Source organism: Theropithecus gelada, chromosome 4, assembly GCF_003255815.1.
Source record: "Theropithecus gelada isolate Dixy chromosome 4, Tgel_1.0, whole genome shotgun sequence".
NCBI classification, from domain to species: domain Eukaryota; kingdom Metazoa; phylum Chordata; class Mammalia; order Primates; family Cercopithecidae; genus Theropithecus; species Theropithecus gelada.
The window spans coordinates 143,137,513-143,161,868 of NC_037671.1; the positions used below are offsets into that span (position 1 = coordinate 143,137,513).

Genomic DNA, 24,356 nt, shown 5'->3' on the forward strand with positions numbered 1-24,356 from the left:
CAAACACATGCTACTTAGATGAGATCCAGATACTATGAAAAGTTGCCAAAATATGTCAGTTAATGGCCAAACATGCTCCTAATAAAAGTTTACTGTAGTGCCGCTGAAAATAGTTCAGAATTCTTTGGCCTGGACAAATACTGTTAAATTTAGATAGTCCAGTGCTACCACACTTGACTGGAATACAACCTCTGCGGTTCTTCAAGTTTGTTATCTCTCCTTCACTTGCCTTGTCTCTGAGCTTATTCATCACTCACAACATGTCACGTAACACAGCAAATCTTCCTCTGTTTCCTGGAATAGTCTATCTGAAGAGATACTCTACGAGTGCTTTCGGTAAAGGAATCACACCTTAACTAAAAGGTAAATAAATTAACGAAGCTCAGTAATGAAGATGAAAATAATACAAATAACATAAAATTTAAAGAATCTTTATTCACCAAGAGAAGGAAAATATGAATTGTTATTACTAAAAGAACTGTGCATTTAATATAAAATCTCCATCTTAACTAAGGCCTTGTAATTATTTATGGAGTGTATTATTACATATTTCTCTAAAAACAACAAAAAAATCATTCTATCAGTCACCCCTTCCTCAGTGACCCATTATACTGAAGTCTGCATCTTGACCCTCAAAGTTTATACTATAAACTGTTTTTAATAATCTCATTATTTCTTCAATGTGTTTTTATCACTAACTCTGTAAGCTTTTTGACATCCTAATACGATTTACTGAAATAACAATTTAAGTAAATTGAGTTACTTGAAAGGTAAAAGACCCTGAAAAAAATGATTAAAAAAAACCTGATAAGATATATATGTGTGTGTGTGTGTATATATATATATAACATCTTAAAAATGCATATGCATGAGGATAAAGGGAACTCAAAGTATTTCTGATTTCCAACATGCTAAACAAGTAAATTACTATTATCTCTTTTCTTTTGGAGGGAGAAACATATTTCCTCTTAAAAATCACTGCAGTTTATATCTCATCTGTTAGTATTATCATGTCTAAAAAATTCCAACCAAGAAATGAGCCATGCATGCAACATGATCTCATTACAATCATAGTGCAAAAGTGAAGAGAAGAAATGGTTTATCCAAGACAGACAGTAACGTACTTTCTTTAAGCAAATCAATTAGAAGATTAGGTAAAACAAATGAAGCTTGTTTTCAAATTAAGGTTAATCATGGACTTTACTTATAAAACAAACAGAATGTAGTGTTTTCCAAGCATTTTGTTGCTATAACTTACTTTTTAAAATTTAAGATAAAATATAAACAGAATTTAATGAATCAAATCCCTTGTAATTAACAAACCAGAAAACAAAAATGGAAAAAAAATTAATGATATAATTGACATTTTATGAAAACAGGCATCTATGAAACTGAAATGAAAGAAGTTTATCAAAATGAAGTACTTAATACAATGTGGTTCTATTTTGGATCTTGCCCAAGGTTATGAATAGCAAATGTACTACACTATATAACCAGTTTCTACTAAAAGAAAGCTATAGCACAGGTGCTAACATTTTAATTTATTTTAAAAATCAGACTAACAGCATATATTTAATCAAGTCTTCTATCATATTCTCAAGGGATAAAAATATTTGATAGTCATGCACTGCATAATGTTTCTGTAAATGCTGCACCCTTAAGATTATACCAATTCTTACTGTATCTTTTCTATATTTAGATATATTTAGGTACACAATAACACTGTGTTACAAATTGTTTACAGTATTTAGTACAATAACATTCTGTACAGGTTTGTAGCTTAGGAGCAAATACCATATAGCCTAGGTGTGTAGTCGTTAGTCGACTATACCATCTAGGTTTGTGTAAGTACACTCTACGATGTTTACACAATAAAGAAATTGCCTAATTTCTCAGAATGTATTCCTGTCATTAAGTGACAAATATGTTAAGGGACCAAAGCACTGCCTACATTATCTTGAAATGTAGCAATAAATTTTTCTAAAAGGATATAAAAGAAACTATTTTTTACTTTTTTTTGTTAAATTTTAAGTTCTGGAATACATGTGCAGGACATGCAGGTTTGTTACATAGGTAAACGTGTGCCATGATGGTTGCTGCACCTATGAACCCATCACCTAGGTATTAAGCCCCGCATGCATTAGGTATTTATGATGATGCTCTCCCTCCTCCAAAAAAAAAAAAAAAAACTATTAAAGGGAGCTATCTTGAGGGGAGAGGGAGCATGCTTTTACTTTCTATCAATTGGGATTTATGACTTTTCTTACCATTTACATATTATTTTTTTCTTTTCTATCTGTGCAGTTATGGGTCACTAATGTTTTCTTCTTTCATATGTTAAAAATACCATATTTAAAATGGTCTCAGGAGTCAACAATAATCTCATGGTGAAACTGCTGAGTGGAGTTCAGACAGCTCCCTGTATATGCATAGGTGATAAAACAGGAACAAGTTGATTGCTGATGCCGATGTCTTTTTTTTTATCTCCAGAGTCTAGTTCATCACTGGTCTACAGTACACAATTAACAAAAAGAGGATAAGTAGCTAAAACACCTTAGGGTTATTTATCAGCCTTTAAAAAAATCCAAAAGTATTTCCAACAGCAAAAACAGGTATTGTAATTAGCATACTATAATAGTAATTATGGCAGTGGTTCCTTTCCTGTATCATGAGTTTGTGCCCTGATACTCAGCACAGCACCTGACAATGTTTATTAACTACTGACTGATATGAAAATTTGGAGATTTCTACAGAAGGTTACCATTTTGTTAGCAATGATATGGGTAATAGTAAGAAATATCTACACTTAAAAGATTATAGCTCAAAGATCATATGCAAACCTATGTTTGATTAAAAATCATGCTTTCTGGCCAGGCACAGTGGCTCACACCTGTAATCCCAGCACTTTGGAAGACCAAGGCAGACGGATCACAAGGTCAAGAGATTAAGACCATCCTGGCCAACATGGTGAAACTCCATCTCTATACTAAAAATACAAGAATTAGCTGGGCGTGGTGGCGCACACCTGTATTCCCAGCTATGAGGGAGGCTGAGGCAGGAGAATCACTTGAACCTGGGAGGCGAAGTTTGCAGTGAACCAAGATCATGCCACTGCACTCCAGAGCGAGACTCCGTCTCAAAAATAAATAAACAAGTAAATAAATAAATCATGCTTTCTGACCCTTTAGGTCTAGCCTCATTTCAGTCAGACCTAGGAAACTTCGACTAATCTGCACAACTAATTTTAGTTTGCTACAATATAGACATAAATTTGAAAGACAGTCTTCAATGGCCATACTCTGTTCTATTTTGGAAGTGTGAAGTTTCAAGAGCATATTTTTATTGTCTAACATTCATTATATGGACTCATACTTATCCAAATATTGAATTTTGGGTTATTTTATTTTTTCAAGTTAGCTAAGGGGAAAAAAATCAATGTATTAATACTGGAGTCAACAATCAACTTTTCAGATTTCCACAGTATCCTCAATTAAGCAATAAGTCCATTGAGAAAAGAATACATTAACAGGGCAGCCTTATAAATGACTTTGCCGAAGGCATCCTCTTGATCCTAATGTTGGTCCTGGAGCCCACTCATCATCTTTGACCAACTCAAGGGCAAATTAAATCAGCAGATGATGAGATGTTCATGTCCTTTTGCTATGCTATGCAAGCTTTTAATTTGGAGATGAGTTAAGGATGAAGTACAGTTTTCCTGAAATATAGCAAAACCATGTACAACTCAGCTCAATTAAGTTGCTGGCAAAAAGTTACAATGCTTACATATTAGGAAGTTGGGTTTATTTCCACTGGGACATTTTTACATCTTTTGCTTTATAAAGTAAATATGAATTCCACATATCAAAATCTATTTTCATAACCTTCTCAAGAATGTATCTATGCTGAAAAATCAAGGGTCAGTTGTAATTTTACTCTACAAACTTAAAGAAGGCTGAGTAACTGAAGCATAGAAGCCATTATGTTTTAGAGGTTCTCACCTGAAGCAATCAAGAACCTATCTTAAATGTTGATATTATCAAAGTCTAAATAAAAGCTCAGATCTACATTAAGGTAGGATTACCTCCCTTCATCCTTACAGCAGGAGCACTGATCAAAAAGCCACTTGATCTAAACTAAAAGTGCAATTTCTTTAGTTGCTTAGTTGGTACAGTCATGTCACTCAGGATGTTTACTAATTCAGAGTTTAATTCTCACCCCAAAAATGTGTATTTTTAGCTCATTTTCTCAAAGAAGTTTCTCTAATTATAAAGAAATGTAACTGACCGAATCTCAAAAATTATTACATTTCAAATACAAATCAAATTCATTCATGAGCCTGATCACCCTTACATGCACTAATGTTTAGGAATAACAACCTTACAGAACCAACAGAAGAAGAATGAGAATTTATCAGATTTATTTACATAGATGGTAATCATAGTGTTGTTTTTTAAGGTTTATAATGGCAAAAATTATATCCCCTGATATGCAAAAAGATAATCACAAATTATGGTGTATTTATATGCCAAACTCACATTTACATAGTAAAAATAAGTCATTAAATTTGTAACATATATTTTTAATAAATAGCACATAAAAATACCCAAACATATTTAAAATTATTCTTCAATGAACAGGTGATGTTTTCGGGTTTTTTAATAGAGTTTTTGAAAGCTTAACATGCCTGAAAACAAGGACTTTTTTTTTAACTGCATTCCTTACCTAACAAAGTGCCTGACAACCAGTAAACCAGTAGTTTAACTAAAGAAATGAATTAAAAAGTGACTTTTTGTGAAATGTACATGTTTAATTATTTTAACAAAATCAGCTAACATTAATAGCTACTTTAAAAATAACATTTTTCAAGCTAGTTTAGTATAATCAGAACATTTAGGCTTCAAAGTGACTTTAGAAATTAATTCAATCTGCCATCCATTTATTTATGAGAAAACTATAGTACAGAAAGATTTATTTTCTGAAAATCATAGAGTAAGGTAGTGAGAGAGGACAAAAAAATGAGAATGACAGTTCCAATTCAACTCCTTATTAATATTCCTTGACCAACCTACAACCACTCCAGAAATCTCTTATGGTTAAACAAAACTATGGAAAGCCATTGTTTTGGACTGAGCCTTAATTGCCCACACAAAACCAGAATGGAGTCACTCTGGTTTGTTTTGAACTCAGTCTTAACAGACCAGACCAAACAAGAATGGAGCCACTCCTGCTGGGGGACACATAATCAAACTGAACTTCAACATCAGCAAGTTTTCCAAAAACAACAGGATATTCACAGCAACCAATCAGAAAGGGCCCAGTTTACCTGAATTAGCATGATAAAGAAGTCTGTTTTAACCTTATAAGTAACTTATAATAACCAATTCACTTTTTGTTCCTTCTTTCTTTAGCCTCTTTCTGCCTAGAAAGCCCACCTCCTCCACTTAGCTCATCTGATGGCCTATGATAGAGATACTGCCCAATTCATGAATCATTAATCAAAGCCAATTAGATAATTAGACTCAATTTGTTGAAATTTTGTTTTTTGATGTTACACACATGTCAAAGTGTGAACAAGTTAAAGAATTAAGTGAAAATATTAGAAAAATATTTTCAGAGGCAATCATTAGGGACAAAGAAAATTAGTTTATGTAAGTTTCTGAGGGCCTTTATTCTCTCTTCTTTCAACTTACCCTTTTTATGAGTTCACTTGTAATGGAAAAACAATATTCTAAATATTCGTTAACTACAAAAATATCTTATTGAGCCTTCTAAGGGATAAGCAGTGTGTAGAGCTTAGAAAAAATAAATCAGTCTCTATTCATGAAGTTTATGACAAATAAATACACCTATGTAATATAGAAGGTCCCCCTCCGACTTCAGATTTATCTGACTTTTCTGAATTATAAGAGATATTCACTTATTACTTATATAATTAGAAATTAAGAACAAGCAAAACAGGGCTTCTCCCCACCTAATTCTGAATAATGAAGGAGTTCCGTAAGAACAAGACAGTAAGGAAAATATTTCAGATAGAAGAAATAACATATAATGGCAGAGTTGTCAAATCGTTATGGGAGGCATACATGGCAATGGACAGATCAGGAAAGAGTTTTTTTTTGTAGTTCTGTAAAGAGTGGGTTTTTCATCTTGAAAGAGAAATCAATGAAAAGTTCTTAGCGTATGAATGACAATCAGATGTGCACTTGGATATCAGAGTAAAAACTGAGTAGGACAGGGTCATGACGGAGGGTAGAAAAACTAGTTAATAAACCTCTATGAAAGTTAAGAGGACAGTTGGTCAGGCTATGAGAACAAAGACTTGTATTTCACAATTTGCATTTGGTTTCTAAGTAAATGGGGAGTCTGGTAAAACCCAGAAAAGGTATGAGCCTCCAATTTCAATTTTGTATCAAAATCAGTGATGGTGCCACCACAAAGTTTGTGAATGCGAGGAGCTCAAAGGGCTGAGATATCAACCACAAAGATAAGAAATTTAATGTGTCTGGAGAAACACTACAACCATTAAATTGAACTGGAACCTTCTTAACAATGTAACAGCATCATGATCTGGACTCGATAGAATTTTGAAGCAAGTATCTGGAGACCTAAGGGTTGGTTTTTGTTGTTAAATTTGTTTTGTGATGTATGTGTTTCCCTTTGTTATTTTTGGCTTTGGTTCTGTTTCCTTTGTACAAAACATACACTTCTCTTAGAAGTCATACTGCTTATTATTACACGTGCTCATTTGACTCTCAATTGGGAATTTCTTTTTCTCCTGGTGTTATCTTGCACTAGTGGTTACCTTCCACATGTTAAATTTTCATTTCCATATTACTTGTATACTGATAAACAACAATTTCCTTGAAGCCACGTAGCATGCTATAGCATTTCTATCACTTAGAATGTTTAATAACTTTCCAAAAATTATGTAGACCTATATGAGTCCTTTTCTTAATCCATCTGGCCTCTCTTGACTCTCTTCTCCACCCCTCATCAAGATAAGGAAAGAGAATTTGTCCAGAATTCAGATATTTATGAAAAAATAAAATGTTTGGGTCTCCAGATTATCTGGAAAATCAAGTGAAAAGTGAAACTAGCTCCCCAAAATGACCCCTAAGCTTTATAGGTTACTTTATCATTGGGTTGTATTCACAGCTCCCCACCCCAGTTAATGAGTAAATCTTATTTCCTCCTCCCTATTGCCCTAGGAAGAGAATTTCCATCCTCTCAATCTCAGACCACTATTCTCATTCGCAGTTTTGCTTAGATGTTTTTTGAACCAGTCCTTCCCCCTAGGTAGCTTAAAAATTTAAGATGGTAATTATCAAGCCCTCAAGTACCCTCAAGAGCTAGATAAAATCTTCCTCCTGGGTGTCTAGGAGATCTAATCTAAAAAAACTCCTTATCTTTGATGTATTGTGGACAACACAAAAATTGATTTGAAGCTTGCATTTTACTGTATATCTGTCTAAATATTAAAATGCTTTAATTTAGTCATCACTTAAATTAAGTTCTGGTCAAAAATTTCCAAAAAACTGTTCTATCTTGAAGCTTCTTTACCCTCCAGATACACCACTACAGACTGGAGTTTAAATACTCAACGTAAAAGATTACTACATACGTCACAGTGTCCTTTACAAAAAGTAACACAGCCGGGTGCGGTGGCTCACACCTGTAATCCCAGCACTTTGGGAGGCTGAGGCGGGCAGATCATGAGGTCAGGAGTTTGAGACCAGCCTGGGCAATATGGTGAAACCCCATCTCTACTAAAAATACAAAAATTAGCAGGGTACGGTGGCACATGCCTATAGTCTCAGTTACTTGGTAGGGTGTGGCAGGAGAATCGCTTGAACCCGAGAGGCGGAGGTTGCAGTGAGCCGAGATCACACCATTCACTCTAGGCTGAGTGACAGAGTGAGACTTTGCCTCAAAAAAAAAAAATTAGTAATACTTTTGAGGAATACATTTAAAATGCTACAAAACTATATAAAAACAAAAGTAAAGACATGAACCCAGGATTCAGTTAAAACTGAGGAAATACTAAATTCCATTTAGGGCTTAGTAAAAATAAATTTGTAATTATTTTCCCATCCAAGTTCAAAGACACTTTATCCTTAAGAATCCACCTTCTAAAGGAAAAAAGAAAATAAGTACTAACACTAAATGAACACTGTTGCAGGATCTCTGATAATCACTATGTACACTTCGTGTCATTAAACCATCACAAATACTACTGCACAGATTAAGCTGCTTAAGGAAGTTATTTGTATAAAGTCATGTGACCAAAAATACATTCAAACTATAGTGTGACTCCAAATGAAGATTGCGACAAAGCACCTCAAAAAAAATTTCCAGCCTCTAGTTGAGGAATCATTGAGGAACAGTCTACTGATAACACTATAACTCATTAATACTTCTATTAAACAACTTTCTGTTTGGGCAATAAAAACAATGTTTAGTTAAAATGAAAATATAATACTTCCTAGAGTTCCACGTGGGATCACCATCATCGTCATCTTCACTAGCTAACCCAAAGGAAAAAGGTAAACATAAAAACTCCCCACTCTTATACCAATATAAAAGTTAATTTTTTTGAATCCATTTTCCAACTATGTCACACACAGTCGTTAGTATCCTTCTAAGGTGTATATATGCCTATGTATATTTTTTAAGTAAACTTGTAAACTCGTGGTAACTAGGGCATATTTTATTCAATCTATGGCAGCTTCTTGGTTTATCCAATTAAGTATTACTAATTCCATTTTCTTAGAATGAGAAGTTCTTAGAACAATGATCTATCACCTAAATTTCAAATGAATGTATAACTGGTAGACAAACTTAAAGCAGACTTTCTAAAACTATTAACAGTGCTCAAGAATGCACCTATTTTCATCTCAAAAATTTGTCAGTTACTATAGGCTACTCTAATGAAAGCTATATTCAAATTATAATTTTTTTCCCACAATATGCCAATAGATTAGGAATTATAAACAGACAGATCTGGATTTGAATCCTCAGTCTGTTCTTTAGTGGTTGGTTATCTCCGACAAATTACTGTAAACCTCTTTAGGTTTCTAGGTTTTATAATATCAATCATCATTGGTAACTGATGGTACTGAGAGATCCTCATTATGTAAGGATTGAAAGAAAAATGGTTGTAGCACTAAGAAAAGTAACAAACATTATTCATGTGATTTCCTTAACTTGGGTTTTAAGTTGTAAATTTTCCCTTGGCAATGTTCACAGAGTATCTTTACTAAAATATTATTTTTCACTTAGTTTTAAGCTGATTCTTTAAATAACAAATGATTTGCTCTAGAGATGGATTTTCTTTCTTTGGAAGAAGCCAAGATCATCTCCATTTAAGGGCACATAAGCAGCTGCTGCTACACATTTTAGTTACCCATAAGAAAGTGAAGTGGGCTAAGTTCACTCTGTCATAAGCATTTAAAAAATTAAAGATTACAAGTACCTCCTCTAAAATTAAAGAAGAGATTTAAGAATTAATATTTTCAAGTGTGGTGACTTAAGTAAATTTAACATGTAAGACAACAAATTAGATAAACAGAGGAGAATGATGCCCGGCTTTACAAAAAAATTATTTCCCCATTTCTACTGTAAGATAAACTGTTCTAGGAAGTTCAAAATATCCTCACTTACTAGTATCTCATTTGTATAGTAATATTCAGGAAAGCACCTGCTAGATTAAATGAGGCACATCCTTTTAAAAACATTACAAAACTTAAATTTCAACACATCAAACCTATAAAGCCTCATTAACTGATATGTAACTGATTTGGAATCTGTAATTATTTCTTTTTTGCTATAAAGTTGCCCTTAATACTGCATCTGTTTATAAAAAATGTATGAAGATTGTGTAACAATTTAATGCAACTGTTTAAAAAAATCTTAAATACTTAAAAGTAGCATATTGTTATTTTGGGGGGGATTATATGTATCAGTTTAAATATAAGAATTACCATTCACAAATATATTGTTAAACTGCTAATTGAAGAAAACACAAATGAATTAAATACATTTATTAGTTCTTTAACTGTAAGATAAAAATCATTTTTTTAAAACAAAAAGCAGTTACTAGCCTGATTTCCTCATACACACTCCTTCTCCCATACACACAACAAAATAAGAAAATAGGTATAAAATTTGATTGTGTAAAAATATTTCACTATTGTCTTGTTGAAAGCTAACATTATGAAGACGTGGTATTAAAGCAACAGCAGCAAGAATTCAATGAAAGTTGTTTTGCTTATACTTGTGTTTATTTTTCTCATAATTAAAATTCCTGTAGTAACTATTTTGGCTCTTCAACATCTTCACCATTAATATTCAATTATCTCTAAGCCTGAAGATGCACGAATCTTTAACAAAAGCTTTCTACCACCTCAAATTTACTTTTTTTTTTTTTCATTTATCTGCCATATACTGTTTTAAATTAGAAACAAAAGATGAAGCACAAAGTGTTAATGACTTTTCCATACCTAAAGTAAGAAGTTCTAAAGTTTGGTTGTGCTGAGACTAAGACTATGGCTAACCAATCGAAACTTCAGAATTCCTATGTGACATCATAAGACCTCCCTAGAACACTTTTTCTCCTCCACCTACTGCAACTGTTCCCATAAACCGGGTGACAGAGTCAGAAAACTCCCCAGCTAAACACCCATAAGACTTCATACAACACAATACTCTATATTGTGATGATCACAGCAGCCAAGGTAAGAAACAGATTTCACTGACTTTGGTAATTCTTACTTTCTGTAATTCTTTAATTCCTATAATTTCTATAATCTGAACTTTTAAAATAAGTTAATTTTATTAATATCAGTTCAAACTTAAGCAATAAAATGACATGACAAAGTGCTTAAATTTATAAATGCTTATCCATTTAGTGACAGTAAAAATGAGACAACTTTGAAATGAAAAAGGTCATATTCATCTTTGATCCTGGTTATTTGTTTGTCATTTTAATTTAACTTTCACTTTTATTTTGCTTTTCAAATGTGAATTTCTGCCAATTAAAAAAATCTTCCAATTATGTTACCATATTTGGCAGCAGTGGTTAATTTCTCCACACAAAAACAATGACTTAATTTTGTTATTTATTGCTCTGCTGAGAAACAGTGCAGAACTGAGTTATTTACATTTGAACTAATATGAATAGTCATTTGACTACAAACATGCACATTATCAGCATGCCTATTGCAATATTATCATAATTTCATACAATGAATAATAATGAAATGGGGCTTAAGAATATATAATACAAGCTACTTTTAAAGTGCCCTTGAGGATGTTTCCCCTCTAAAGTCCAGTCACCTTTTAAGAAACATTTCTAAAAATTCCATGCTGTTAATAAATTGAGTTACTGATATTAAATTCAATATTGTATCATAAAGAAGTTTAGAAATTTTAAAACACTTTTCACAAACACATAAAAATCTGTTAGAGAATAGACACTTTAAAAACTTATTTTGACACATGAATATTCTTAAGTATCTTATTTTCACACAAATTTGATTAAATGGATTTCTGCCTATTAATGCCTATAATTTTGTCAAGTTATTATCCTCCAGTGTTACTCCATTTCCTCTCTGAGATTTGGAAAGAAAGGAGAAAATAAAATAAATGCCAGGAATGGAGATGCCACAATCAATTTTATGACTTCCGTTTGAATTCTACCCTATTCTTTAAGTTACAATCCTCAATTTAGTAAATGAAACGTTTCCTCATTCTCAGATCTCTGTCAGGGCTTACAGAAAATTACATATATTTTATTTATTTTAACTTTCATATTTTATATATATGTTAAAATTTACCTCTAAAATTCTCAATTCCCATGACAAATGTTAACTCTCTTGCTCACTACAAATACGAACTTTGTAATTCTGTAAGCGGTTTTCCTTAAGACATACAAAAACATAATTTTTGTCTACCATTGAGGTATCCTAATTGCATCTCCATATCTCTATACTCATAATTTTCCTTTGCTATTACACAAAAGTCATTCAGTGTAGGTGTCTTATATGCTTATTTGTGCATTTTTATTCAAATATCAAATTACATTCTCACACTTCAAATTGGGTGTTCATGAGTTATTTTATTGTATCAGAATTTCGCTTTATCACATATTGCTCTAAAAAGTACACAACCTCTGGAGAGAGCAGAAATTCTATTAAAGTTACCCTTAGCTCACTAGTATGTCTCAGTTAATAGAAATTCCAGTTACAGAGACCGTTAACATTTCAAACATAATGTGGTAGTACCATACATTATGTCCCAACTAGTTCATCTATACCTTAAGTTGCCAGTTAAGTATTGTCTTTGTTTATGAAGACATGTGGTTTAAAAGTAAGTGCTTAAAAAAGTGTTAGATGAAATAAATGGGAAAAATATAAAATGTTTAAATTAAGAAGTGTTAAGTTTTATAAACACATGAAAGAGTCAGAGTACATGCTTTACTAAAAGGCGTGACAGCACTATCATTTCCCAAAATCAAATATCAAATCTATTTTATTTGTATTTTAGTAGGCATAAAGGAAAATAATCGCATTTGGGTATATAATCATATCTTTAATTAGCGAGACTAAGAAACAATAAGAAAATATTGCATAAACACAATGGTTTCAGAAAATTTTAATGTATTTTAATGTTTTAATGTACTAATTACACATGTAATACTAAATTATGTAATATATTAAATTTTTAATTTAAAAACAAATTTAAAGTCTAGTTACCTCTCTAAATTAGACAATATATTACCAATCCCAGAAATGAGGAGGGCCAATTAAAACTTCTTCTTAAAGAACAATTTCCTAATGTACTGGTGTACACAAATATTTTATTTGGTCCTCTTAATTATATATTTGATACTGCATCCCTATTCTACAATTTAGGAACGATGCAAAAAGGTGAACTGCCCAAGATCACATAACTAAGAAAACAGGGAAACCTTAGCAGAAGTTTAGGTTTTGTCACTAAGCCACATGCACATCCTCTATATATTGACCAGCATGGCTTGAAGTAAATCATGACACTGATAAACCAAATTTGAAAGCCCCCAAACACTGTAAATGATACTCTAAAAGGCAAATTCAGAGAATACAAACTTCTATTTTAATTTAAAACCATTCCATTTCACTTAAATTCAATTTATACATCAGGCATTACATTCTTAATAGCCTAAATTATATTCTACTGATCATTTTCAAAACCAGAAATATACGAACATTACAGATGTCCTTAGTTATTAAGCAAAATAACTAACTGCAGTTAGACAAAATTCAAACTAACTGCACAGACTTCAAAAAACCATAACATACCCCAATCAATCAAAGTTTCCTTTTATTTGTTTCATTGCTAAAATACTCATGCCTTCAATTCATCTGATACCTAAAATCCAAGTTAATATCTCCTCAAAACTTTCACAAAAACCACATTTCGATACTTTATTCTAGGTTCCCTATTAAATCCTCAGTCCTCAGCATTCCTCAGTTTTATTTCTGAATTCCCCCCTCCCCATACTCTACCATTTTATATATCCAAAACTATTTGTTTTGACATGTTTAATCAATCTTGCTTTGTTATTTGCTACAAAAATCCCTAACTTTCATCAAAACTGTGAATTAACAAAGAAATGATCATATTAGCAAAGTAAACCTAAAGGTAGAAAAATCAAGAAAATAATCCTTCTAAATTACAGTGCCATAAATTAGATAAGATGTAGTCTCTTTGTATATTTGCAGAAATAGCACATCAAAGTTCTTACCCAGAATAATTCTGAAGCATGTGTTACCAAATAAACACATGAAAATGAAGCCTGGATGTACAGCATACTCATAGTCAACTGAGGACCTCTAGTGCCTTTGAAAAGGTACTCCATCTTTAGTTTTCAACCCCCATCCCCCGCTCCCCCCGCAAAAAAAAGGTTGACCAATACACTCACATTAATAGGGGGTACATTTATTAAGTGACATTCATTTCTCCTTAAGCCTTTCTCAATACTACCCCCCCCATATTCTCTTCCCCCCAAAAAGATTCTGAAGTTCCAACTCCTACAGGGTTAAGAAGAGTATTTTACTTGTAAATAAACTTGTAAAGCATTGTTTCAGTATTTAAAAAACAATAATGAAGGCAAACCTACAGACAATGTAGCCATAGCAATAAGCTAAATTGTCAATTTCAGAGAGAAAAATCTCTCTGTGCTGTTGTTTAATGAATTCTCCTCAAGACTTAACATGAGGAGCACTTCATTACGGGTCAATTTAGGAGTGAGAATATATTGATTTTTATGCATATACAATTATTTTCATAACCAGACAGAAGCAGTTTGAAGATTCTTTCAAACAGCCAGTCTGGACCAACAAAGCTCTGGAATGTTGCTACCACAAAGTAACTTCAAACAGAATGTCCAAGTTTAGTATTAGGCAATCTCAAAAGGAAAATGACTCCACTGGAGTGAACTTTTGTAAGCCAACAGATTCATCATAAATCCAATGATGAACTGTCCTAATTTATTACCACAAGTCCAAAAAAGGGTGTATACACGTTCACTTATCGTTTACCTGTGGAAATGTCAGAAAGTAATAGAAAAATAAAATAAAAATCCAAATAATCCAAATATAGACAAGCCCTGTTCATTCAAATTCAATCCATAGAAAATTCTAATCTTCTAAACCAAACAGATGGAAAAAACATCCTAGAGTATATCAGACTGTAGCCTTAGATATTACTTGAATTCAATTTAATAAAGTATTGCTTCAATACTCCCATGTTTACTAAAAGAATAAACAAAAATAAAAGGAGAAAAGCAAAATTCTAAATTCTACAAATATAAAGAATCCCAGGAATTTATTATTTCAGCAAAAGGCATATCACCAAAAATGCTGAAGTTTGAGAAGTTCCGCAAGCACTGAACATGCTTAAAGTATAGGTGGGGATTAATGCTCAGCATATACAACATCATTAAAGCATCAATTGTCTAGCAAGTCATAAAGCAGACCACCAAAAGTTTTCAGAAGACTGTTGAGGTTCCTTCCGCACAAGAATGCATTTGATATTATATTGCTAAAACAGGACTCACTGCAGACAAAGTAAGGACTCTTGAAGGAGTTGATATACAGTACCTTCCACCAAACATGCTGCCTAACATGGTATACAACATTAGTCAAAAGATTAGAGTTGCCTAATGGCTTTTCTATTTCCTTCTTCCACCTAAAAAAAAACAAAAACAAAAAACCATACTATCTTGAACTTGATTGTTTTTTTAAATTTCCGGTGTCACTTTTCTTGAGGAAAAGAAAACAATCAAAGGATTTATAAAACCCACAAAGAATAGTAAAGAATTCTTTATTTTTATTCTTCTCATTCTCCTAAAAAGTAGAGTAATCATGGATCCACAGACATAAGATACTCTGTGGATACTTTTCTGCCTCTGACATGCAACTCAAGAGACAGGAGTCTGGCATTTCTACACCCAAACTCCTAACAAGCACCTTTCATGTTTTTAATACTCTTGATTCTAGGGCCTACAAGATAAATTGATTTTAAAATTCATCTATAAGTGAATACCACTCTTTTGTCAAAACAACCAATTTATATGTGTGTATGTGTGTGTGTGTGTGTATATATATATATATAGTCATTCTTTTAATAAGAGGATGGAGAGTAACTTCAGTTTCCATGGTTGTTAGGCCAGACACAAGTTCAGAAAATCCCAGAACTATTTATGATTAGACTAATAGAATGCTCTAAAAAGATCAGATAACATGAAAATAAAACTAAACTATTTTTCTATGCTTTCCATCAAAAATTATTAAACAGCTTGGCTGTTAAGAAATTTATTTAAAAAAAAAAAAAAAGGAAACTCATATGGTGGTTGTCAGTGCAGAGAAGAGAATGATAAACATCTGACAACCATGAATTATAATGTAGTAAAGGTCACAGACAACTCTAAAAATAGGATTATGCTGTTCCCACACAAAGGTTTTCAATTCTCAACATATGACAGAAAACCCCATCTTCTATGGACAAAATCTGGCCTAATTATCATCATACAAATGTTGGTATTCAATAGAACTAGGATTCCACACATTTCAGATTATATCACTGTAAAAAATTGAGCCCAATAAATTAAACGTGTATCATTAACATTTTAGCATGTAAAGCAGATTTGTTTTCAGTTTAGGCATAAAATTATAAAGCAGTTACAAATAACTTTAGGATTACAGCATATTTCTAAATCTGACAAGAAACAGGATACTATTTTTGGTCATCTCCTTTATACCCAATTTGTTTCCAGAAACAAATTCTTGTTTTTCAATAACAGTTAGCTGTTGTAGGATTATAAGATCATCTTTAAAGTATGTTAATTATGCTTTAAACAGCAGAGAGCTCATCTCTTTCGGGCACATCTTTGTATTTCACAAATACTAAAAACCCATTTATACAAAGTCTAGTTCAGGTTAATATTATGTTAATCAGGTGACCATTAATTTAGGTGAATCCTCTAAGCCTCATTTTTCTCATCTGTGATAGAAAGAGGCTTGAGGAGAATATTAGAGCTTACATGTTCAACTAACAAATTGTTATTAGAACTAATCTGTCAATCACGGCATTATTTTTAAAATTTTTTAACTTATTATTAAAAATGAGGGCCAGGCATGGTGATTCACACTTGTAATCCCAGGAATTACTTGAGCTCAGGAGTTTGAGACCAGCCTGGGCAGCGCAGTGAAACCCTGTCTCTACCAAAAATACAAAAATTAGCCAGGCATGGTGGTGCCCATCTGTGGTTCCAGCTACTCAGGAGGCTAAAGCAGGGAGATCACTAGAGCCTGGGAAGTTGAGGTGCAGTGAGTCATGATTGCACAACTGCATTCTAGCCAGGGTGACAGAGCAAGACCCTGTCGTTCATTCATCCATTCATAAAAATAATTAATTAAAAATGAGATGGGGTCTCATTATGTTGCCCAAGCTGGTCTTGAACTCCTGGGCTCAAACGTTCCCCCCGCCTAGGCCTCCCAAGTGTTGGAATTATAGATGTGAGCCACCGTGACCTGCCCACAGCATTATTTTTTATTTACAATTTTCTAATAGTTTTAGTCATAAAAATCCCTTATTTAACTTTAATGATTTATTGAAACATACCAATTATGCACTAAGTACTAGGATACTAAATGAACACATGGTTTCTTTACTTCGGAAACTATCAAGTCTAGTTGGGGATACCAACATGTAAACTGAAATTGTGCTATAATCTGATAGATATCCTCATATAGATAACACTAAAGCCCTATTAAAAACCAGTAGAGGTGACAACCAATTCCACCTTAATAACTAATGAAAGATTTCATCAGGAAGTGATATTTAAACTGAACCTTAAGAATCAACTGAAGCTTGCCTGGCAGAGAATCAAAAGGTGGAGGACGCATTCCAGGCAGAGATAGAACAACATGTGCAAAGAATAAAATCACAAAAGCGAATGGAGTATTTATGGAAAGGTGACATGTTTCATGTGACTGAAGTACAACTTATCAGTGTCAAGGTAGGGGATGACTCCTGTATATATGCTGAATGATAAACTCCTGGCCAACTCCCTCCTTTCCCATGTTTTGCCTCAAAGTAATTTTTAAAATTTCTGACCTTTTAAGACCAGCTAAGCCCAAAAACCTCACAAAACCATATATTCAAATAGGAATTACCAAGGCTAATTATTATTCCTTTCTTATCTGTATTATGCTACGTATCTTCATAAAAGGTGACTACTCGGCCAGGCGCAGTGGCTCACGCCTGTAATCCCAGAACTTTGGGAGGCCTAGGCGGGCCGATCACAAGGTCAGGAGATCGAGACCATCCTGGCTAACACGGTGAAACCCAGTTTCTACTAAAAATACAAAAAAATTAGCCAGCCATGGTGGCAGGCACCTGTAGACCCAGCTACTTGGGAGGCTAAGGCAGGAGAATGGCGTGAACCCAGGAGGTGGAGCTTGCAGTGAGCCAAGATCACGCCACTTCACTCCAGCCTGGGCAACAGAACGAGACTCTGTCTCAAAAAAATAAATAAATAAATAAAATCTTCCCATAATTCTCCAATCCACTAGATCTATAATAATCAACTATCAACAGAAACAACTTAAAGGATGAATCTTAATAAAGAATGAAAGAAAATCTATTTCTATTTTACCTGAAGAATTCAAACAAACATCATTAAATATATGTCAAGTTTAAGCTGCTGTTTTCCTTTTTTTTAACTTTTAAATTTGGGGGTATGTGTGACGGTTTGTTACATAGGTAAGCACACATCATGGGGGTTTGTATGTATTACTTCATCACTCTGGTATTAAGCCCAGTACCCAACAGTTATCTTTTCTGCTCCTCTCCCTCCTCCCATCCTCCCCGCTCAAGCAGACCCCAGCATCTGTTGTTTCCTTCTTTGTGTTCATAAGTTCTTATCATCTCACTCCCACTTAAAAGTGAGAACCATGTGGTATCTGGTTTTCTTTTCCTGTGTTAGTTTGCTAGGGATAATGACCTCCAGCTTCATTCATGTTCCCGCAGAAGACATGATTTCCTTCTTTTTAATGGCTGCACAGTATTGCATGGTGTATACGACCACATTTCCACTCTGTCACTGATGGGCACTTAGGCCGATTCATGTCTTTGCTATTGTGAATAGTGCTGCAATGAACATTCATACGTGTATGTTTTTATGGCAGAAAGATTTATATGCCTCTGGATATATACCCAGTAACGGGATTGTTGGGTCAAATGGCAGTTCTGTTTTTATAAGCTGCTATTTTCTAAGTAGAATTGTTACAGACAACCTAAATAACAGCCGTTAGCCACCGTTTAGATAATGAAGAATACATGCTAGAAAAATACAGGTTTCTTTAAGGAAAGAATATTTGATAGAAGTTGGCTTTTTGGAACTCCTTGCTACAGACCAATATTATGAAGGAGGACAGAGCCTCAAGCCAAAAAAGGCCCAGTCTACTATATAATTCAGAATATAATAGAGCCAAGTTGAACTACTGAACACTACAGAATCTAAACACCATAAACCATATGGTTTCTCTGTAAAAGTAAATGCTGGGTTCTAACTGGTCAGGCCTGATACCTACCTTCCCCTTTGCCATTCTTTCAGTACTTCCTTCTGTTCCCTTCAGCACTTTCCTCTCTCAGGAATGGGCTAACAGGTTGAGATAGGCTTTTATGAGATGTATAAAAAGACTTAGGAGAAAATAAAATCTGACAGTTGGGGTAAGGTAGTAATATGTTGATTAACAATAATATATCAACAAATGTTAACAGTCACTACGTCTGGCAATTAATTATAACTTTTTTACTCCATTTTTTATTTTTCTTATTTCAAAATTGATGCAGAAGTATCCTGATTGAAAACAAAATGTCCCCCAAGTGTTAATAACCATTATCTCTGGACAGTTAATACAGTTAATTTTCAGTCTATATATAATTTTTCTGTAATAACATGTAAGTTCTTATTTGTTTTATTAATCATCAAAGTATAGACCCCACAGGCTTGTGGGATCTCTGAAAGAAGGCATGATGGAAACTACTGCTATTAAGTAGAGGTCTGTAAATAGAAAATGTCTGTGGTAGATGGTGAGATAATAATAATTACTATGCATTCCAAGCTTGATAGTCTTCAGTACTTAAAATCAAATCTTATTAAAATGTTAGTTAAGATAACATTCTATAAAGCTATAAAATCATAAAAAGGAATGACAATTTGAATCCATATTTTTGGTAAAACACTTCCCATTTAACACTATTTTATTTTGGATTAAAATCAAGATCCAGGGAACAATTTGTTGTATGCATTTCCTTTTTATGAGATTGGCTCTGGAGCTATTAATACAGTAACTGATCAAACCAATTCCATCTACAGTGTAACAGATTTAAAGAAACTATATGTGAGAACTTTTACCCAAAAGAATAACCCAAAACGAGCTGTACCTTAAACCAAATACAGCAGGTCCTCAAATAACATCATTTCCTTCTATGTCATTTTGTTATAACATTTAAGTATGTGTGCAGCTTGAATGTTCTCCCCATATCTGTGCGACTCTCGTTTCCTCCCATATCCCAAAACTGTGCACATTAGGTTCACTGGCGTGTTTAGGTTGTCCTGGGTTGAGTGTGAGTGCGTACATGAGTGTATCCTGTGATGGAGTGGTCTCCTATCCAAGGTGGGTTCCTCCCTCCTTGACTGCTGGGATTGGCTCCAGCCACCAGCACCCCAAACCAGAATAAGAGGGTTGAAAAATGAATGAACGGATGAATACAAATTATTATCAAATAAAAACTGGTAAAGTCTAGGGTGATCATACAAATGCATGACAATAAATGCTATGGCACAAAAGCACTCAGAGATCCCATTGTATTTCTCAAACATTGATTCCATGTTTTTAATTGACCATCACAACCACTGTTACTCACTGATTCATGAAATACTGGGTAATTATCTTTGTTGGCTTTTTTTTTGAGACAGAGTTTTGCTGTGTCACCCAGGCTGGAGTACAGTGGCATGATCTGGGCTCACTGCAACCCCTGCCTTCTGGGCTCCAGCGATCCTCCCAAGTAGCTAGGATTACAGGCACATGCCACCAGCCTAGCTAATTTTTATATTTTTAGTAGAGACAGGGTTTCACCATGTTGGCCAGGCTGGTCTCAAACTCCTGACCTCAGGGGATCTGCCCGCCTTGGCCTCCCAAAGTGCTGGGATTACAGGCGTGAGCCACTGCACCCGGCCTATCTGGTTTTTATTAATCTTTCTTAAATGTACATATAATTCATATTTCTCTCAACGTTTAATATTAGAAGTGTTTGGGGTCTTTATTGGTGATGTTCTTGTGACCAGAAATGTGCTATAGGAACTTACCTCTTATTTACATCAATCAGCCTAGGGTAAAAATGGTTTTGTTATATGTTGTTTTGCATAAAGTCTTGGTTTCCAGGAACTTATGGATGACACTGAGGATTACTGCAATATTTGTAGTAAATTTGGGAGAAAAAGGCAAAGACTGAAGTTACTACTCCTAACACAAATGAGACTGTCATGGTGTGCCCCATCAAAAAAGGAGAAAGAGAGACACATGGAAACACATGCACACACACATACACACACACACACACACACAGAGAGAGAGAGAGAGAGAGAGAGAGACTATAGAAACACTTGATGTTATAAATAACAATAGTGCTGAGGAAGATGAATTAATACAAAATTGTATTTTTTTGTCCTGATAATAGGTTACATATATTATTCTAATCCATTTATTATTTTTACATTCCAGGCTACCTAAAAGAAGACAGTTATCTCATATTTGGCTACCAGCTTTTTATCTTTCTCTCAATCACTTAAAACTTCAGACTTCCTCTCCTGCTGGTATCATGGAGAAAGTCCAATACCTCACTCGCTCAGCTATAAGAAGAGCCTCAACCATTGAAATGCCTCAACAAGCACGTCAAAATCTACAGAATCTATTTATCAATTTCTGTCTCATCTTAATATGTCTCTTGCTGATCTGTATCATCGTGATGCTTCTCTGAAGTTCTGCTACAATCTCTAGATCTGCAACTTGCCACATCAGCTTAAAATCTGTCATCCCATGCAGACGGGAAAACAATACTGTAAAACAGACCACTTCCTGAGTAGAAGAGTTTCTTTGTGAAAAGGTCAAGATTAAGACTAAAACTTATTGTTAGCAAATGTATTCATCTGCTGGATCTTGTAAACATGAAAAGGGCTTTATTTTCAAAAATTACCTTTAAAATAAGTGTATAAAATGTAACTGTTGATTTCCTCAACATGGCTCACAAATTTGTATCCCAAATCTTTTCTGAAGATGAAATAAGAGTTTAGTTTTGAAACTGCACTGCCAACAAGTTCACTTCATATATAAAGCATTATCTTTACTCTTTTGAGGTGAATATAACTTATATTACACTGTAAAAGCTTCTTTAATACTAAGTATTTTTCAAGACTTCACCAAGTATCAAAGTAATAATACAAACGAAGTGTCATTATTCAAAACAGTCCACTGACTCCTCACATCTGTTATCTTATTATAAAGAACTCTGTAGTAACTCTTTGTAGTAACATTCTAAAATAGAAATTGCATTTTTGCTATGCCACATTAACATTTTTTAAAGTTGATGAGAATCAAGTATGGAAAAGTAAGGCCATACTCCTACATAATAAAATTACTCTTAAGTAATTTTTTCAAAGAATCACAGAATTCTAGTACCTGTAGGTAAACCATAAATCTGTTCTAAGACATATGATCAACAGATGAGAATGGGGGTTAATATGTAACAGTGAGATTAGTCATATCACTAATATACTAACAGAATAGAATCTAATCTTCATTTAAGACACTGTAGTGAATTATCTGACCTAGAGTTACCTAGTTTACCACGCTGTATCTTTGGAATCATGAAACCTTAAGACTTCAGACTCATTTTACAGGTTGTCTTCCATTCCAGCCTAACATCCAATGCAGGCAAGGAAAATAATACAAGATTTCCAGTGACAAAAAAATATATTATCTCAAGTATTTAAAAAAATAACAATATGAATTCTCTCTCTAAATATTAACTAATTCTTAGATTATATTTTGAAATGAACTTGTTGGCCCATCTATTACATCTATAGCTGACGCTTGAATATGGGGGTTAGGGGAGCTGACAATCCATGGGTCCGCAAAATCTTAACTACCTAATAGCCTACTGTTGACCATAAACCTTACTGATAACATAAACAGTAAATTAACACATATTTTGCATGTTATATGTATTATACACTGTATTCCTACAATAAAGTAAGCTAGAGAAAAGAAAACGTTATTTAGAACATTGTAAAAAGAAAATATATTTACTATTCATTAAATGGAAGTGGGTCAACATAAAAGTCGTCATTCTCATTGTCTTCACATTGAGAGGAGGAAGAGAAGGAGAAAGACGGGGAGGAAGAGCAGGGGTTGGTCTTGCAATCTTGTCTCAGGGGTGTGGGGAGTGGGAAAAAAGAATATTCATGTATAAGTGGACCCTCACTATTCAAGCCCTTGTTGTTCAAGGGTCAACTGTAACAGGAGATAGCTATTTTTCTTCATCTATCAACCAAATGGCAAGCATCTATTTCATAGGCCACTCTACTGAGCTTAATTATAGATGGAGCAATGTTACCTATAATTATTTTCTTGATGAATAAATTTTCAATTTCTCCTCTGATCATTTCAGAACATCTTCCAATAACTCATAAAACAACTGAAGTAAAATTTAGTGCCGGAAAATATGTTCACCAAACTTTGGTAATTTAAGTTGACTAAAGGTTAAAATTAAGTTTAAAATAGTTCACACCTATACTGCATAATCCAACAATTTTAATTTCAGTTGAAGACATGTTACTAATATAACTATTATTAAAAGAGTAGAGAATGTGTAATTAACCATATCTTCTAAAACATGATTACTAAAATAATATATAACATCAATATTGACCTTGGTTTCTTACACAAGTGTTGCTAACTCAATAGTGAAGGAGACACCATTAAATTTTCTGAACCCATGAGAGGTACTGGAGATGGGGAGTGGAAAGTGTTTGGTTCAGGGATATCTGAAGAACAGAAGGGCAGAGATTTCTTAAGTGACGCCTCATCTACAAGCTGGAAATCCCTAATAACAAGTAAAAAGCTTATAAATAACAGGTGATACACTCACTTCACTGGTTTTAGTAAATTACCAACACAAAAAGTATTCAAGTTCTATAATAAGCTGCACTGGTCTTAAAAACAAGTGGAAAATTTGAACTGATTAGTCATACTCCTTTGATTACATTGTTCGTTACAATCTTTTTCTCAGTAAACAGAAATAACTAATTTTTTTGTTCTTCATTCTTTGATAGAAATTAAAATCTTATTCTGTGAGGATTACAGAATACTATACTATAACTCAAATTATGAAGTAGAATAAACTCTTTAAATAATTATTCTTCATCACAAAGTGTAAAGAATAAGATATAAGAAAACAATTTATTTCTAAAATTTAATATACTAAACGCTCAAATATGTTCTACTATAGAAAAAGTTCTTATATTAATTTACAGGGTACTAAAAATAATTTTAAAATGCTTAATGTTACCTTTTATATTTTAATTGGATAAGAATATGTATTTGTTTAATGCAAATCAGAATCACTATATTAAAATGAAGGTTCTTGAAAACTCAGTGAAGCTGCTCTACAATACACTGAGAACTGATACTACCAATAAAAAATTCTAATTTTAGTTTTGATTTTACAGGGGTTTTTTTGGTGACTTT

At 33.4% G+C, this 24,356-nt stretch overlaps 2 protein-coding genes across 3 annotated transcripts in view; one reads left to right on the forward strand and one right to left on the reverse strand.

Moving 5' to 3' along the window:
• The window catches only part of CEP85L (centrosomal protein 85 like), a 179,471-nt gene that overhangs the window by 68,321 nt on the left and 86,794 nt on the right, over positions 1-24,356 (reverse strand). The gene's annotated exons all lie outside the window — the stretch shown is intronic.
• On the forward strand, positions 10,604-23,915 carry PLN (phospholamban). The gene is made up of 2 exons (XM_025382849.1): positions 10,604-10,733; positions 21,333-23,915. Exon 2 carries the CDS (start codon positions 21,430-21,432, stop codon positions 21,586-21,588), a length of 159 nt encoding a protein of 52 aa, XP_025238634.1. The 5' UTR covers positions 10,604-10,733; positions 21,333-21,429; the 3' UTR covers positions 21,589-23,915.

Excerpts from the sequence above, each read along its gene's own strand:
- PLN (XM_025382849.1), top strand. The coding sequence starts at position 21,430 with ATGGAGAAAGTCCAATACCTCACTCGCTCAGCTATAAGAAGAGCCTCA.